The 16,597-nt window shown below is 35.6% G+C and overlaps 1 protein-coding gene across 10 annotated transcripts in view; it reads left to right on the top strand.

Annotated features, from left to right (window-relative positions):
• MYO9A (myosin IXA) overlaps positions 1–16,597 on the top strand; it is a 297,273-nt gene that overhangs the window by 234,854 nt on the left and 45,822 nt on the right. For all 10 annotated transcript variants that reach the window (XM_059180512.1, XM_059180509.1, XM_059180516.1 and 7 more), the window contains 3 exons: positions 365–476; positions 3,068–3,129; positions 14,585–14,777. In XM_059180512.1, coding sequence (XP_059036495.1) covers positions 365–476; positions 3,068–3,129; positions 14,585–14,777 — 367 coding nt within the window. The remainder of the gene's footprint in view (positions 1–364; positions 477–3,067; positions 3,130–14,584; positions 14,778–16,597) is intronic.

Below are 16,597 nucleotides of genomic sequence, written 5' to 3' on the forward strand. Positions count from 1 at the left end.
TTATTTCAGTTTTTATTTCTAATACAGTATATATCAATAGATATGACTCATATAAACTGAAGTTATTTGAGGACCATTTCTTTTATTATTTTACATGCTGATTCAGAGTCACATAAGGCAGCTCTCTTATGTTTATATATGTTTATACAAGTTGTTCTTGTTTCTCTACAAGATTGTTAGCTTTTTGAAAGCAGGAACCAAATGTATTGCTTTTATTTATTTTCTTAGAAGATCATGTTTACTCCTGGAATAAATGTCCATTGAAGACTTCACAAGGGATTGAAGGATTTCCCATTGGCTGACCACGTTAGGACAGCATTTACTCTGTTGGCTTTAACATAAATAGCTGTATTTTTTCATTCAGGTGGAAGAGCACAATGGTCACATCTTTAAGGCTACCCAGTATAGCATCCCTACATACTGCGAATACTGTTCTTCTTTGATATGGATAATGGACCGAGCCTCTGTTTGCAAGTGTAAGTATGAGTGATTGTTTTTTTTAAGAGTTTATTTATTTATTTGACAGACAGAGATCACAAGTAGGCAGAGAGGCAGGCAGAGAGAGGAGGAAGCAGGCTCCCTGCTGAGCAGAGAGCCCAACTCGAGGCTTGATCCCAGGATCCTGGGATCATGACTCGAGCCGAAGGCAGAGGCTTAACCCACTGAGAACCTTCTTTTTGCTATAAAATCTTGTCACATCTAGCCGAACCCATGTAGTTTGTGAGATCCCCATATATCCATTCTCTGAAGCACAAAGTCCAGAGACCTGAACTGACTTCCCCAGGTTCCCAAGGGTCCCACTTTAAGCTTGTGACTAAGAAGGATCCTGTCTCTGCTCTCTGGACTTAGAGCTAAGCAACTCTTCTAGAAGCTTTTTATCCACATCTAATAACCTGAGGACTCAGTTGAGCTTCTCTGAAGCCAGAGGAAGAGCCGCTCTGAGGGAAGACACCTACCCTCTCACCATACTGTTACTGTATTTATTAGCCAGTATGAGTGATTTTTGAGGAGTTTTTTTAACCACTTGACATTTTTATTTTCTAAGTTTGCTCGTATCTTTTTTAACATAAAGGAGTAATTACACTTCCTGATTCTTTAGCCTCCTCTCACTATACTCTTTCACCTACTCTCCGTAGCCAAATCAGATATTTTGGTGGTATTTGCAGCTTACTTTATCAGAAATATCCTTCTCCCAGATATTAGTTTGACTATTTAGTTAATCTATGTCTCCTCTCAAATGTTACCTCTTAGTGAACTCTTCCCTTACTGTCCTATCTAAAATGCCATTTGGTCCCCTAATTCTCTGTCCCCTTACTCAACTTAATAGTCTTCATAGCACTATCACTACCCAAAACTATATTAAGTATTTGTTTATTTTCTTGTTGTCAGTCTGTCCACTAGAATGTATACTCTGTAAGATCAGGAAACTTAATAATTGTTTCTTCTCTATCACCAGTGCCTAGAACAGTTTTGGTATTTTAACTTTTGGTAAGTTTTTACTGGGTAGATGAGTGGATGAATTGATGAAAAAATTATTAAATTATAACCAAAAGGATACTTTTTTTTATTGCAATCTTTTCATTAGAATGTATAAGTCCTAGAATGTTAGTTGAGACCTTTTTTTAGGTCACTTTGTTCCAGCTTACCTCTGTAAGACCTTTAGTTTCTACTGTGCCATACTTCTACTCTGGTGCTTTCAGTAATTCTGTGAGGTTTTCCTTACTAGTGGGCCAAAATTGAATGAATGAAGTATTAGGAAGGGCTTGCCCAGTAGGACAAGGATGAATGTCATGTTTGCCATAGTGAAATCACCACTATTGCTAGATATGTTCACTTGTTCTATCATTCAACAATGGTTTCTTTTTTGTTTTATTACCAGTAGTTTAACAAATTATAGTGAGAGCAAAATAGGAAGTAGTTTGCCATTAACTTGACTGTTCAATGTTAGTTTGAATTTTGTAGGTTTGGCATAACTTTCTCTGTGTTTTGAAACTGAAGATATAAAAAATCTGTTTTTTTATGACTTGGGTGGGCTTAGTTTGATTTCGTAATAGGATTAACTAACTTTCTTTGTGATTATACTGGTGATTTCATCAGCAGAATGATAAGGCCCTTCCTCTCAGCCTTGAAAACCCCACGAATTATACTTTAGAAGCTCAAGAAGGATATTAAGGTGTTGATATCCAGGAGCTAGAGCTGGTATAGCAAAATGACTAAGTTCAAATATATTTCAGTATTCTCCTCTCACTGCTTCTTCCCACCTATCAACTGCCTCGCCACCATGTTCTCTGCTGCTCCAAGAAATAATTTCTCTTCTGAACATTTTCTTTATTTTGTCTTCCCAGTCAAAACGGATATTGTTTATGTTCTGGTTTCTTAGAGCTCTTCTATTTTAATGTGCTGTGTACCTTGTTTTCATTTCAGTAAGGGTCTTTGGCAGTAATGCCTTTCTTACCCATTGGAATGATTCTTAATAGGTATTTCTTGCACATTAACAGATTGTAGAACAGGCACATTAGGGGAGCATAAAGACTAATTTGTAAGTCAAGCCAGAAAGAAAGTATTCTGTAGGAATATAGTGGGAGCAGGGGGAGGAGCAGGCAGTCTTGAAAGATTCATAATTTTTTTAAAGATTTTTTATTTATTAATTTGACAGAGAAAAATCACAAGTAGATGGAGAGGCAGGCAGAGAGAGAGAGATAGGGAAGCAGGCTCCCTGCTGAGCAGAGAGCCCAACGCGGGACTCGATCCCAGGACCCTGAGATCATGACCTGAGCTGAAGGCAGCGGCTTAACCCACTGAGCCACCCAGGCGCCCCAGTCTTGAAAGATTCAAATTTTGTTCATAGACAATAGTTAGAAATTTTAGGCATGTTTTTCAACTTCATTTTTCTAAATAAAATGGGTTAAGTCCTTTTTTATTCTAATGTCCTACCAAGTATGTATATATTACAGTAGTATCAGATGTTAAAAAAAATTTATGTCGAAAATAAAGTTGTAAACTTTCTAAGTTCTTGTCTTTTATGTACAGACTTCCTAAAGTGCTGCATTCTTACCATGTTTTTCAGTATGTAAATATGCTTGCCATAAGAAATGCTGTCTGAAAACCACAGCCAAGTGCTCTAAAAAGGTAAGAAATTATCACTTGTTAGTAATAAATAAGAGATCTGTTGATCTTTTTTGCCTCGTGAAAGAAATCAAGTCCTCATTGATGGTTTTGTAGAGTAGTGATTTTCAAATTTTTTGCCCACAAATCACAGAAATAGTTTATGTCATGATCTAGCATATTTGTATAATTTGTATATTAATCAATTTGTATAATTGAGTTGATTTTTCTGCAACTATATTTACCTTTACTACTTGGGAGAGCTACTAAACTGGTTTCACTGCTGACAGTTTATTAAAACACTGTTTTTAAAGATTTCCTACTTCATTAAATACTCATAAGTCCTCCTAGGAATTGTTTTGAAAGTGGTAGGCTGTAACTAAAGAGTTTAACATGAATAGCAAAATCCACCAGCCCATTGGTGTTTTTACATATTTCTACTTGGATACACAGACAGAGATCTAAAAGATACTAAACATGTACTCTAATACTTTATGTTCAAGGAAGCAATGATTTTTGAAAGATTTCAGGCTTATATTGATATATAATCATTTTTTTTACTTATTAGTCATATACTGACAGTTGTGACAATGTTATCCAAATCTGAACTACAATATAAATGTGTGCATGTTGTTTATAGTCCATGTACAGAATTTGCATCTGATCCAAATTAGTAGACAAATTATGACAAGGGGGGGTATAGCTCAGTGGTAGAGCATTTGACTGCAAATTATAACAAGGTACATCGAGAAATTTTATTCAAGGCTTAAAATACAATGAAGGTGGGACATTTGCTTCCAGCTAAGTTGGGATAGCTTTGGGAGACTAATATCTATGCTGAGAACATCTGAAGAAAATGTTGCTGCTTATCAGAGAGATGCCCAGGCACATTGGGCTCTTGGGGTGTAGATCTGGGAGAGAAGATAATTGCAGAGTGGTGAATCTATGTCTGTGAGATGTTTTTTTGTCCTAGTGGGACTTTGTCAATATTTGCTGTAGGACAAGAAACCAAGGTTCTGGGTAGAGAGCCACATTCAAGAATTAAAGAAATCAGCAAAACTTTCAGGAATCTCATAGAGCTATGGAGACAAAAGTTGGAGTTTGGGATTGCCAGGATTTGAGGGATCATGACCCAGACATAACCCTGAAATTTAGAGGGCATTCTCTCAAGACATTTTCTGAATTCTTAAGCTGCATGGGGTAGAATGCTTAAGAAGCTAAATAGGAAAAAAAGATTAGGTTTTTCTGTAGTTTAACATTACCAAGGAAAGAAAAATTGGAGTTGTAATGATCACAGGGACCCTAATGAATACCCTACACTCTCAATGAGACCTCTTAAGATCTATACTCTAGGAAAGCGGATGAATCATTGATAGGCAGGACTTTATAAAACCTGAAAACTAGCTTTGAAGCAGTCCATGATTAGATTAAAACAATTCATTCCTTAATTTGGCTATCAGGAGAGGATTAGGTGAATCCTCTCCTAAGAGAGAAAACATCATCCGAAGTTTTATAATTTGTTTATATATAATTTCAGATATTAAGAAATGAGACTGAGAAAAGAACAAATAGACAATATCAATAGACTCACAGATGACCCAGTTGCTGAATTACCAGACATGTACTTAAAATATTTTTAACTAATATGTTGAAATAATAGATAAAAAAAAAAATGTCTTTTTTATCAGAAAATGGAAAATACACATTTAAAACTGAGGCAAATGGAGATTTAGAAATGAAAAATGCAGTTGGAATTATAAGTTCAAAAAATGGGCTTAACAGCATATTGGTCATAGGAGAAGAGAAGATTGGTGAACTGAAAGAGAGAAGTTAGTAGAAATATCCAGCACAGAGAGCAAAAAAAAGAATGGGGAAATACAGAAATAAACATGACATACAGGAAAGGACAGGTTCTTAAATGTGTGTGATAGAAGTTTAAGAAGAAAGGAAAGACAAGGAGGGAAAGGCAGCATTTTAAGAGATAAGGGCCAACACATCAAGTCACAGGTTCATGAACCATTTTTAACTTAAAATGGGCTATATACAAAAGCCACACCAGATGCACAATGCTCCAAGTGAAAGAAAAAGAAACTTCTTAAAAATAGTCAAAGGGGGGAAGAAACAGTGCTAAAGGAGCAGTGACAAAGACTGACAACTGACTTCTTGGCAGAAGTGATGGAAGCCAAAAGATAGTGGCCTGGTATATTTTAAGTGTTTTAAGAAAATAAAGCTCAGAATTTTGTACCCAGTGACAATAGCCTTCAAAAGTGAAAATGAATTGAAGACATTTCCAAACAGAGAAGCAAAATTTGTCACCAGCTGACCTGCACTAAAAGCCATACTAAAGGAAGTACTCCAGGCAGAAGGGGCATTATCTTAGACGGAAACAGAAATGTAGAAAAGAGTGAAGAGAAATGCAAAGAGTAAATAATATTTGTAAGTTTAAATGAATATTTACTAAAAACATAATGTCTTGTGGCACTTAAAATTTAGAGTTGACCCTTGAACAACAGAGGTTTGAACTGCATGGATTTTTTTTTATAAAAACAGTTCTATAAATGTATTTTCCTTTTGATTTTCTTAATAACATTTTCTTTTCTTTTTTTTAAGTTGTTATTTATTTATTTGACCGAGAGAGAGAGAGAGAGGTCACAAGTAGGCAGAGAGGCAGGCAGAGAGAGTGGGAGGAAGCAGGCCTCTGACATGGGGCTTGATCCCAGGACCCTGAGGTCATTACCTGAGCCGAAGGCAGAGGCTTAACCCATTGAGCCACCCAGGCACCCTTAATAACATATTCTTTAGCTTTCTTCATTGTGAGAATACAGCATATAATGCATGTAACATTGAAAAATGTGTTAATTGACTGTTTATAAGTAAGGTTTCCAGTCAGCAATATGCTATTAGTAATTAAGTTTTTGAGGACTCAGAAGTTGCACACAGATTTTGACTTCACAGGGAACTGGTGCCCTTAATTCCCACATTGTTTAAGGGCAAACTGTGTATAAAATTAAAATACCTGACAACAACAACACAAGAAGTAGTTGGGTAAATGGAGTTAAACTACTCCAAGGTCCCTGGGTTATCTGGGAAGTGGTTAAGGTGTTAAAAATATATTCAATTTAAATATGTTACAGATATTTGTTGTAGTAACCACTAATAGAATAAGAAATTAAATATATATCTTAAAAGCTAATAAAGATGGGAGAGTGGAAAAATTAAAAAATACTTGATTAATGTAAACAAAGACAAGATATGAGAAAACAAATGAATTAGGTCAGTAAAGAAAATGCATAGATTGGTAGGTATAAGTCCAAATATATTGGTGATTACTCTAAATGTTATTAGGCAGGATACTTCTAATTAAAAGAGTAGGTTAAAACCGACTGAAAATTCTCAAATGATATGCTGTTTACAAGCAACATACTTAAATATAAAGACACAGAAAGGTTAAAAGTAAAAGGATAGATATAGCATGCAAAGACTAACCAGTAGGAAGGTAGTATAGCTGTACTCAGATTAAGGTGTATTTTAGGGCAAGAAACATTACTTAAGATGAAGGTGTTTCATAGTGTTAAAGTGGGGAACCCATCAGGGTGATATGAAAATTCTAATTTTAGAAAAGTCTTAACATTATTGCTTCAGTACCTGATGGCAAAAATTTAGTAAGGATGTAAATGATACAAAAAACAAGATGAAAAAACTTGAACTAGTTGATGTGTATTGAACCCTACATCATACAACTGCCTGAATACGGTCTTTTCAAGTGCACATGGAACATTTGAGAAAATTGATCATATGTTGGTCAAAAAGCAAGAGTTGAAAATATTGAGAGTACTAATCTCAGGTCATGAGTTCAAACCCCATGTTGGGTGTAGAGATTACTAAAAAACTTAATTAAAACTTTTAAAAAAAATTTTTAAAAAGACTGTTAAGAGACAAGAAGACTATATAATCATAAAGGGAACAATCCAACAAGAAGATGTAATAATTGCAAATATTTATGCACCCAACATGGGAGCACCCACAATATATAAAGCACCTAGTAACAAACATAATCAATAGTAATACAATAATAGTAAGGGACTTTAATGCCCCATTACATTAATGGATAGATCATACACACAGGAAATCAACAAGAAAACAGTGACTTTGAATGGCACATTGGACCAGATGGATGTAAAAGATATATTCAGAGTAGTCTATCCCTAAAACAGCAAAAATACATATTCCTTTCAAGTGCACATGAAACATTCTACAGAATAGATCACATATTAGACCACAAAATAAGTCTCAACAAATTCACAAAGATTGAAGTCCTACTGTGTATCTTTTCTGACCACAATAATATGGAACTAGCAATCAACAAGAAAAAAATCTGGAAAGAACACAAATACATGGAGGTTAAATAACCTGTTACTAGATGATGAATGGGTCAACCAAGAAATCAAAGAGAAGTTTAAAAAATACATGGAGATAAATGAAAATGAAAAACCAAACAGTCCAAAATCTCTAGGATGCAGCAAAATCTGTTCTGAGAAGGAAGTTTAGAACAATATAGGCAAGAAGCAGGAAACATGTCAGATACACAACCTACCCTTATACCTAAAAGAACTAAAAAATAACAAACAAAACCCAAAACTAGTAGAAAGAAAGGAAGAAAGAAAGATTAGAGCAAAAATAAATGAATAGAAACTAAAAACAAACAAACAAACAAAAACACCAATAGAATAGATCAATGAAGCCAGGAGCTGGAACCTTGAAAAGATCAACAAAATTGATAAACCTTTAACCAGACTCATAAAACTTAAAAAAGGACTCAAAATTGGAAATAAAAGCAGAAATAACCACTGACAGCATAGAAATATAAAAGATTATAAGATAACATTGTGAAAAATTGTATGGCAACAAATTGGGCAACCTAGAGAAATGAATATATTCCTAGAAATATATAACCTCCCAAAACTGAATCAGGAAGAAATAGAAAATTTGAACAGACCAATTGTTAGCAATGAAATTGAATCAGTAATCAAAAACAAAAAAAAAAGAAGTCCAGGACCAGACAGCCTCAGAGGTGAAATATACTAAACATCTAAAGAATAATTAATACCTATTCTTCTTAAACTATTCTAAACAACAAGCAGGAAAACTTTCACATTCATTCTGTGAGGCCAGCATTACCCTGATATCAAAACCAGGTAAAGATAGTACAGAAAAAGAGAACTATAGGCGAATATCTCTGGTATATATAGATGCAAACATCCTCAACAAAATATTAACAAGGTGAATTCAACAATGCATTTATTTTTTTTTTTAATTTTTTTATTTTTTATAAACATATATTTTTATCCCCAGGGGTACAGGTCTGTGAATCACCAGGTTTACACACTTCACAGCACTCACCAAATCACATGCCCTCCCCAATGTCCATAATCCCACCAACAATGCATTTAAAAAGTCACTCACCATGATCAAGTTGAACTTATTCCTGGGATACAGGGGTGGTTCAATATTTGCAAGTCAATTTGATATATCACATCTGTAAGAGAAAGTATAAAAACCATATGATCATTGCAATAGATGGAGAAAAAATTTGACAATCATGATAAAAACCTTCAATAAAGTAGGTTTAGAGGGTACATACCTCAATGTAATAAAGGCCATATATGAAAAACCCACATTTAACCTATACTCAATGGGGAAAAACTGAGAGCTTTTTCTCTAAGGTCAGGAACAAGAGAAGAATGTCCACATTCACCACTTCTGTCCGACATGATATTGGAAGTCCTTGTCACAGCAATCAGACAAAAACAAAAATGAAGGGCATTTTTCCAAACAATACATGCAGATGGCCATAAGACATAGGAAAAGATGCTCAGCATCACTCACCATTAGGGAAATGGAAATCAAAAGCACATGAGATATCACCTCATTCCCATCAGAAATGCTAAAACTGAAAAAAAAAAACACAAGAAATAACAAGTGTTGCCAAGGATATGGATAAGAAGGACCCTTGTTCCAGTGCTGGTGGGAATGCAAAGTGGTGCAACCACCTTGGAAAACAGTGTAGTGTTTCCTCAAAAAGCTAAAAATAAAATTATCACATGATCCTGTAATTCCCCTACTTTGTATTCCCAATGAATATGAAAACATTAATTCAAAAAGATATATGCACCCCTGTGTTTATTGCCGTATTATTTACGATAACCAAATTATGGAAGCTACCCAAGTTCCCATTGATAGATGAACAGATAAAGAAGATGTGGTATATATACACAATGGACTATTACTCAGCCATAAAAAATGAAATCTTGCCATTTGCAACAACAGTGGATGGGTCTAGAAGGTATAATCCTAACTCTGAAGTAAGAAAAAGACAAGTACCATATGATGTAGAATTTCAGAAAACAAGGAAAGAAAAAGTTAGACAAACCAAAAAACAGACTCTTAAATATACGGAACAAACTGATGGCTACCAGAGGGGAGCTTGGTTGAGGTATGGTGAGATAGGTGAAGAGGTTTAAGTGTATACTTACCATGATAAGCACTAAGTAATGTATAGAATTGTTGAATCACTATACTGTACACCTTAAAGTAATGTAGTGGTGTATGTTAACTATACTATAATTAAGATTAATAAGAAAAATGTTCTCCCTCAAAAATGAAGTGATAATAATTCACATTGAACAAATAAGAAATATTAAAGAGGAAAAACACTAGATAAAATTCAAAATTCACTCATTCAAACAAACCAACAAAAAATAATCTACCACAGAGTGGGAGAATGCATTTGCAATTCATACATCCATCTTGGATTTACAGTATCTAAAAAGCACCTAAAAATCAATAAAAAAAGGTAGTTAGCTGTGTAGAAAAATGAGCACATGGCTTAAGCAAGCACTTGACAAAAGACCAATAAACATGAAAAGGTTTTAATCATCAGAGAAATATAAATTGAAACTATAGTGAGATATATACCCACTTAAATGGCTAAAATGAAAAACATCCTAACAAGGTTGTAGAGCAGGTTGGACTTGAATACATTACTGACAAGAGTATAAGTTGGCATAAATAATCTTGAAATTACTTGGCAGTCCTTATCAAATCTGAACACAAGGATTTCTGATGACTCAGGAGTACCACTCCCAGATATGTACCCAACAAATATACATAGATGTTTGTGCCAAAAGACAAAAGAGCATTCATATCAATACCAACCTATCCCCAAACTAGAAAAAAACTAAATGTCCATCAGCAATAGAATGTATAAGTAAATTATGGCATTAAAAAAATTATGGGGGACGCCTGGGTGGCTCAGTTGGTTGGACGACTGCCTTCGGCTCAGGTCATGATCCTGGATTCCTGGGATCGAGTCCCGCATCAGGCTCCCAGCTCCATGGGGAGTCTGCTTCTCTCTCTGACCTTCTCCTCGCTCATGCTCTCTCTCACTGTCTCTCTCTCAAATAAATAAATAAAATATTTTAAAAAAAAAATTATGGTATATGGTTGACTCTTGAACGACATGCCCCACACAGTGGAAAATCTGTCTATAACTTTTGACTCCCCCAAAACTTAACTACTTATATAGCCTACTGTTGTTGATTAACACGTATTTTGTAAGTTATATATATTATATACTGTATTCTCACCATAAAGTAAGTTAGAGCAAAGAAAATGTTAAGAGAGGGGTGCCTGGGTGGCTCAGTGGGTTAAGCCTCTGCCTTCAGCTCAGGTCATGATCTCAGGGTCCTGGGATCGAGCCCCACATCGCGCTCTCTGCTCCGCAAGCAAGGAGCCTGCTTCTCTGTCTCTCTCTGCCTGCCTCTCTGCCTACTGATCTCTCTCTGTCAAATAAATAAACAAAATCTTAAAAAAAAAAAAAAAAAAAAGAAAGAAAGAAAATGTTAAGAGAATTATAAGGAAAAAAAATACATTTGCAAGGCTGTATTTATTTATTTTTAAAGCCTATATTTATTTACTTGAGAGGGAGGGAGTTCAAGTAGGATGGGGAAGAGCAGAAGGAGAGGGACAATCAGACTCCCGCTGAGCAGGGAGCCTGACGTGGGGCTCCTTCCCAGTACCCTGAGATCATGACCAGCAAAAGGCAGAAGCATAACCAGTTTAAGGTACCCAATGTGCCCCATACTGTATTTATTGAAAAAAATCTACATATAATTGGTCATGTATGGTTCAACACTTGTTCAAGGGTCAACGATTTATATAATGGAATACTATATGAGCTTTAACTATTTTTACTCACAGACATGATGTTGAAGCCAGAAACTAAAGAGCACATACCGTATTATTTGATTTATATAAAGTTCAAGAATGGATGAAGGTAACTCGTGGTATACATATTATATGATACCATTAATATAATGTTCAAAAGTAGGTAAAACTAATTTCTATTGATAGGAGTATATATGCTGGTTATTTGTGAAAATACATAGTGGCTGGGATGGTTTTGAGAATTTCATACTGCTGGTTGTATTCTGTTTCCTGACTTGGGTCCTGATAACAAGTGTGCATCAACTTTGTCAAAGTCTATCAAGCTGTACACTTACAGTTTGTATACCTTTATGTATGTATGTCCTCCTTCAATGAATTTTTTTTTTAATTTTTTAAAAAGATTTTATTTATTTATCTGACAGAGAGAAACCACAAGTACACTGAGAGGCAGGCAGAGAGAGAGAGAAGGAAGCAGGCTCCCTGCTCAGCAGGGAGCCCGATGCGGGACTCGATCCCAGGACCCTGAGATCATGACCCGAGCCGAAGGCAGCGGCTTAACCCACTGAGCCACCCAGGCGCCCCAATGAATTTTTATTTAAAATATGTAAGGTAGTTTAGAGGGAAAATAACTTTAAAAACAGATGTTGGGTTTTTTTTTAAAGATTTATTTATTTATTTAACAGAAAAAGAGAGAGAGAGCACAAGAAGGCAGAGCAGCAGGCAGAAGTAAAGGGAGAATCAGGCTTTCCACTGAGCAGGGAGCCCAACGTGGGGCTCGATCCCAGGACTCTGGGAACATGACCTGAGCCAAAGTCAGCTGCTTAACTGACTTGAGCTATCCAAGCACCCCACGTATATTGTTTTTACAAAGAAGACTCAATTAATTTTTTTTTTCAGTTGAAAATAGTGAAATTAATTTCTCTTAATTTTAAGAAATAGAGTTTTTTCATGTTTGCCTTAAATTAGTTGGTTTCAAATCAAATGATTTAAAAAAAATTGTAATACCCTCCAGTATTTTGGGTTCTTTTTGCTTTCACAGATCTTAATTGACATTCCTAATTCTCTGGGGATAACCATAACATTTAAATAAATAGATTATGTATGTGTATATGTATGCATGTTTATATCACAGTAATAGCAAGAAGTTTGAAGTTTGTTTTAATCATTGCAGTGAGCGGTATTTATTTAACAGTTTATTGAGCATTTGCCATATATAAGATACTGTACTATGTGTCTTCATCTGTTACTTAATCTTTATAAGAACACTGTGAGATAGAAAAATGATAATTCTATTCCAAATATGAAATTATATAAATAACCTAATATAGTGACAAGACAAAACTTTTAATTTGCATCCTCTAAATATCTAAATGTCCTTTCTCTTCTACCTCAGACCTGGAGAAGCTTTTCAGAGATACTGCTTTATATTAAGATAACTTAACATGCTTCAAAGTAGATATGCTGTTAATTCTCTTAAGAATTAACCGCTGGAATGCAGAGTATATGTAGGTGAAATTGCATAATAATATAAAACTTATGTCTTCCCTACTTGAAAGTCCCTGCTGCCTTTCTTTAGCTGTCAGGACAAGATCAAAGTCTCTGCCTTAGTACTTGAAGCCTTTTGTAATCTCTGTCTAGTGTTTTCTTATTTTTAGTTCAGCCATGTCAGATTACTTATAGTTTGTTTTGCCCAACTTTGTTCTGTGTTTTCTGTGCCCAAAAAGTTCTTGCCCTTTTTTCTTATGTACTTCTTATGTGCTTTCTAACAGTTAGGTTAGGCAGGCATCAGGTCTTCTCAAGGTCATCAGTAGTTACCCAGCCTAGTCCTTCCCAATCCAGTTGTTTTACTTCTGTGGTTCCATATTATCTAATAAATCTGTTGTTACTGTTTACTTATCACCGTGCATTAACACTACTAGTCTTAACACTAGTCTTAGGTTGAAGACTATCTTATCTTACTTGATTTTGTTTTCCTGTTATGTAGCACATAAATGACAAATGTACTAACCTAAGACTGGAAGAGGAAATTAGGATCAATTCAAGCAATATCTTGAATGTTAGACTCAAGAATATTTACACCTTATTTTGATATATACTAGTTAACCACTAGTTTTTAGGAAACTAGATTATATATACTATGCAGTATATTAAAAGGGGAGAAAATGGATGTGGGGAAATTCACCAAGAAGCTGTTGGAAATCGTCCAAGTGGGTGGTCATATAAGTTTGAAATAGGGTGGTGGCAATAGAATAGAAAAGAAAAAACAGGGTGTGCTGACTGACAAGAACTTGGCACTGACTGATTGAGGACTAAAGGAGAGAATGTGTGTTGTGTAGAGAAGGAGAATGATGCAGGAGAAGGAAGAGACAAAAAAGATTTACAAAAAAGGCTTCAGTCTCAGAGGTAATACCCGACATTTTTGTTTTTTGTGAATTACTTGAAATAATCTTCAGAATAAGTCTTTTGCAGTTGCATAAGCTGTAATTAGTAAGGTTGTGTATGATATCAGATACACTATTGAAGTAAATAAGAAAAGGCTCGAACACGAATTGTGGGCCAATCTGTGTGCCTCTGCCCTTAGCTGTGATACCGTTGTTTAGTTAAATGTCCCTAAAGTTTACATGAACATTGAAGCATTCTTTTTTCTTTTTTTTTTAAGATTTTACTTATTTATCTGACAGAGAGAAATCACAAGTAGACGGAGAGGCAGGCAGAGAGAGAGGGAAGCAGGCTCCCCGCCAAGCAGAGAGCCCGATGCGGGACTCGATCCCAGGACCCTGAGATCATGACCTGAGCCGAAGGCAGTGGCCTAACCCACTGAGCCACCCAGGTGCCCCACATTGAAGCATTCTTAAGCATCATAAATTACTTACAGTTCTAATTCATATCAAATCAGACTTTCTAGCAGTATGTTTAGCATGTTTAGCATACAAAGTCTATCCCCTTTCTTCCTTGTCCAAATCCCAACTTTACATGAGGAGCTTTTTAGGAGGAAGGGAAACAGTAACCTGTTGCCACTGCCTTCATTCTTTATCCCATTATATTTTGAGTGGATTCCTGATGGGAAAGGATTGAAGCAACCTCTAACTTGATATATATTGTCAGTATTAACCATAATTCCCTTTAGCTCCAACTCTTAAAACGATGCTCATGAAACTTCAGGGAAATAAAAATAGTTTCTCGTAAATAACTGGTTAAACACATTTAAAAATGTTTGAATGTATTTGGAAACAAAAATTTATCTTCCATTTAGTATGATCCAGAACTGTCATCTCGACAATTCGGGGTTGAATTGTCTCGTTTGACCAGTGAAGAACGAACTGTTCCTTTAGTGGTGGAAAAGCTCATAAACTACATTGAAATGCATGGACTGTACACAGAAGGGATTTATCGAAAGTCTGGTTCAACTAATAAAATCAAGGAGCTTCGACAAGGTCTAGATACAGGTAAGAGGGCGCTCTTCAAATCAAGACCAAATGCTTTTATTTAAATAGATCTTGTCATGCTTTTCAAGTTTTCATTACATGTTATTTTTTTGCATCCAGAAGAATGCCATCTTTTCTGTGGTGCTTATTAATCATTTTGTGGCTTTCTAAAAGTCTTTGTTTTTGTGTGGTCAATTTGGCAAATATATATTGAGTGTATCATTTGTACAAGGCACTGTTAGGTACTTGACATAGCTCTCATTTAAATTCTTAACAATTTGGTAAGATCATGGTATCCATAATTTAAAAAGGAGAAATTTTAGCTTCAGGGAAATTAAATGATGATCTGTTGATGATGGTATAATGTACTGATATTTTTATGCTAATCTTCACAACAGTCCTGTGAATTAGGGATTATTATCCCTGTTTACAGAGAAAGAAACTGAGGCTTACAGAGTTTCTTGCCTAGAGACTCACCACCACTAAGTGATGAAGCTGGGATTTAACCCCAGATGTTCTGAATTCATAACCTAAACTCCTGCCTATTAATCTTTATTACTCTGACTTCAAGTGTCTTTCTGATGCATGTTCTCACCTTCCTACATTCATGACATAGTCATTTAAACTGTTAATTAGTGGATTGAACATTTACCTGTGTAGAGCTATATAGCCTCAGCCCTCGAATGTATATGCAGGAGTTGGGACTATGGTGTTATTGTCAACTTCTACTCTTTATTACTATAGGGAAAGAATAGATTTTGTTGTTGTGTTTTTTGTTTTAGTTTTTGTTTTTAAGATTTTATTTCTTTATTTGAGAGCGAGAGAGCAAGAGGGAGCAGGGGAGGGGCAGAGGGAGAAGCAGACTCCCTGCTGAATAGAACTCTGGGATCATGACCTGAGCCAAAGGCAGATGTTTAGCCTATTGAGCCACTGGCACCCTGGAATAGATTGTTTTGAATCACACTTAGATACAAAGTTTGTCTCTGTGTCTCCAGAAGCTACCCACGTGCTTTTTCCTTATAGTTTTTTTTTTTTTTAAGATTTTATTTATTTATTTGGCAGAGAGAGATCACAAGTAGGCAAAGAGGCAGGCAGAGAGAGAGGAGGAAACAGGCTCCCTGCTGAGCAGAGAGCCCAATGTGGGGCTCAATCCCAGGACCCTGGGATCATGACCTAAGCCGAAGGCAGAGGCTTTAACCCACTGAGCCGTCCAGGCACCCCTGTTTTCTTTTGTTTTTTAATGAGCAAACCAGGGAGAGATTAGTCAGTATGAAAATAACAACACAAAATGCCTGGTAAAACCCAAGCAGGACATCCTGCCTACCTGAGATTCCATCTACTCTAGGTTAAAGGCAGTTGACAACAACTCGTCTCTCTTGTACCTTGTACTCAGCACAAGTAAAAAATCATTCATCCTATATCCTCTCAATCATTTCTTTTGTATAACCTTGGGGAGTTTATAAGTGAAAACAAAGTAAGAGAGTAAAAGTATGTTCATTACATTTCCTGTGTTCACTTATTACTGTCCTTTCACCTTTAAAAATGACTTAAAATTGGCGTTACTTTTAGAAAATGTCTTCTGGGCCTTTTTCCCAGCTGCTGTCCAAAACATTGCTACTCAAATCGTGGCTCACAGATCAATCCACAGTTTAAGTACAGAAACTAAGAGCAAGCATTTAGGAACATTTATAGTGGTATTTAACAGTTATTTAACATGAAAGCATGTGATATTTTATTTTACATACCTGTCAGTCTACAAGAGATTTGGAAAACAAAAACCTGTTCCTTGACCACAGTTAGAGGTGCTGTTACAAAGCATGGAATTAGATTGTAGAAGATAC

This window comes from Mustela lutreola, chromosome 7 (genome assembly GCF_030435805.1).
Source record: "Mustela lutreola isolate mMusLut2 chromosome 7, mMusLut2.pri, whole genome shotgun sequence".
Taxonomy (NCBI): Eukaryota; Metazoa; Chordata; class Mammalia; order Carnivora; family Mustelidae; genus Mustela; species Mustela lutreola.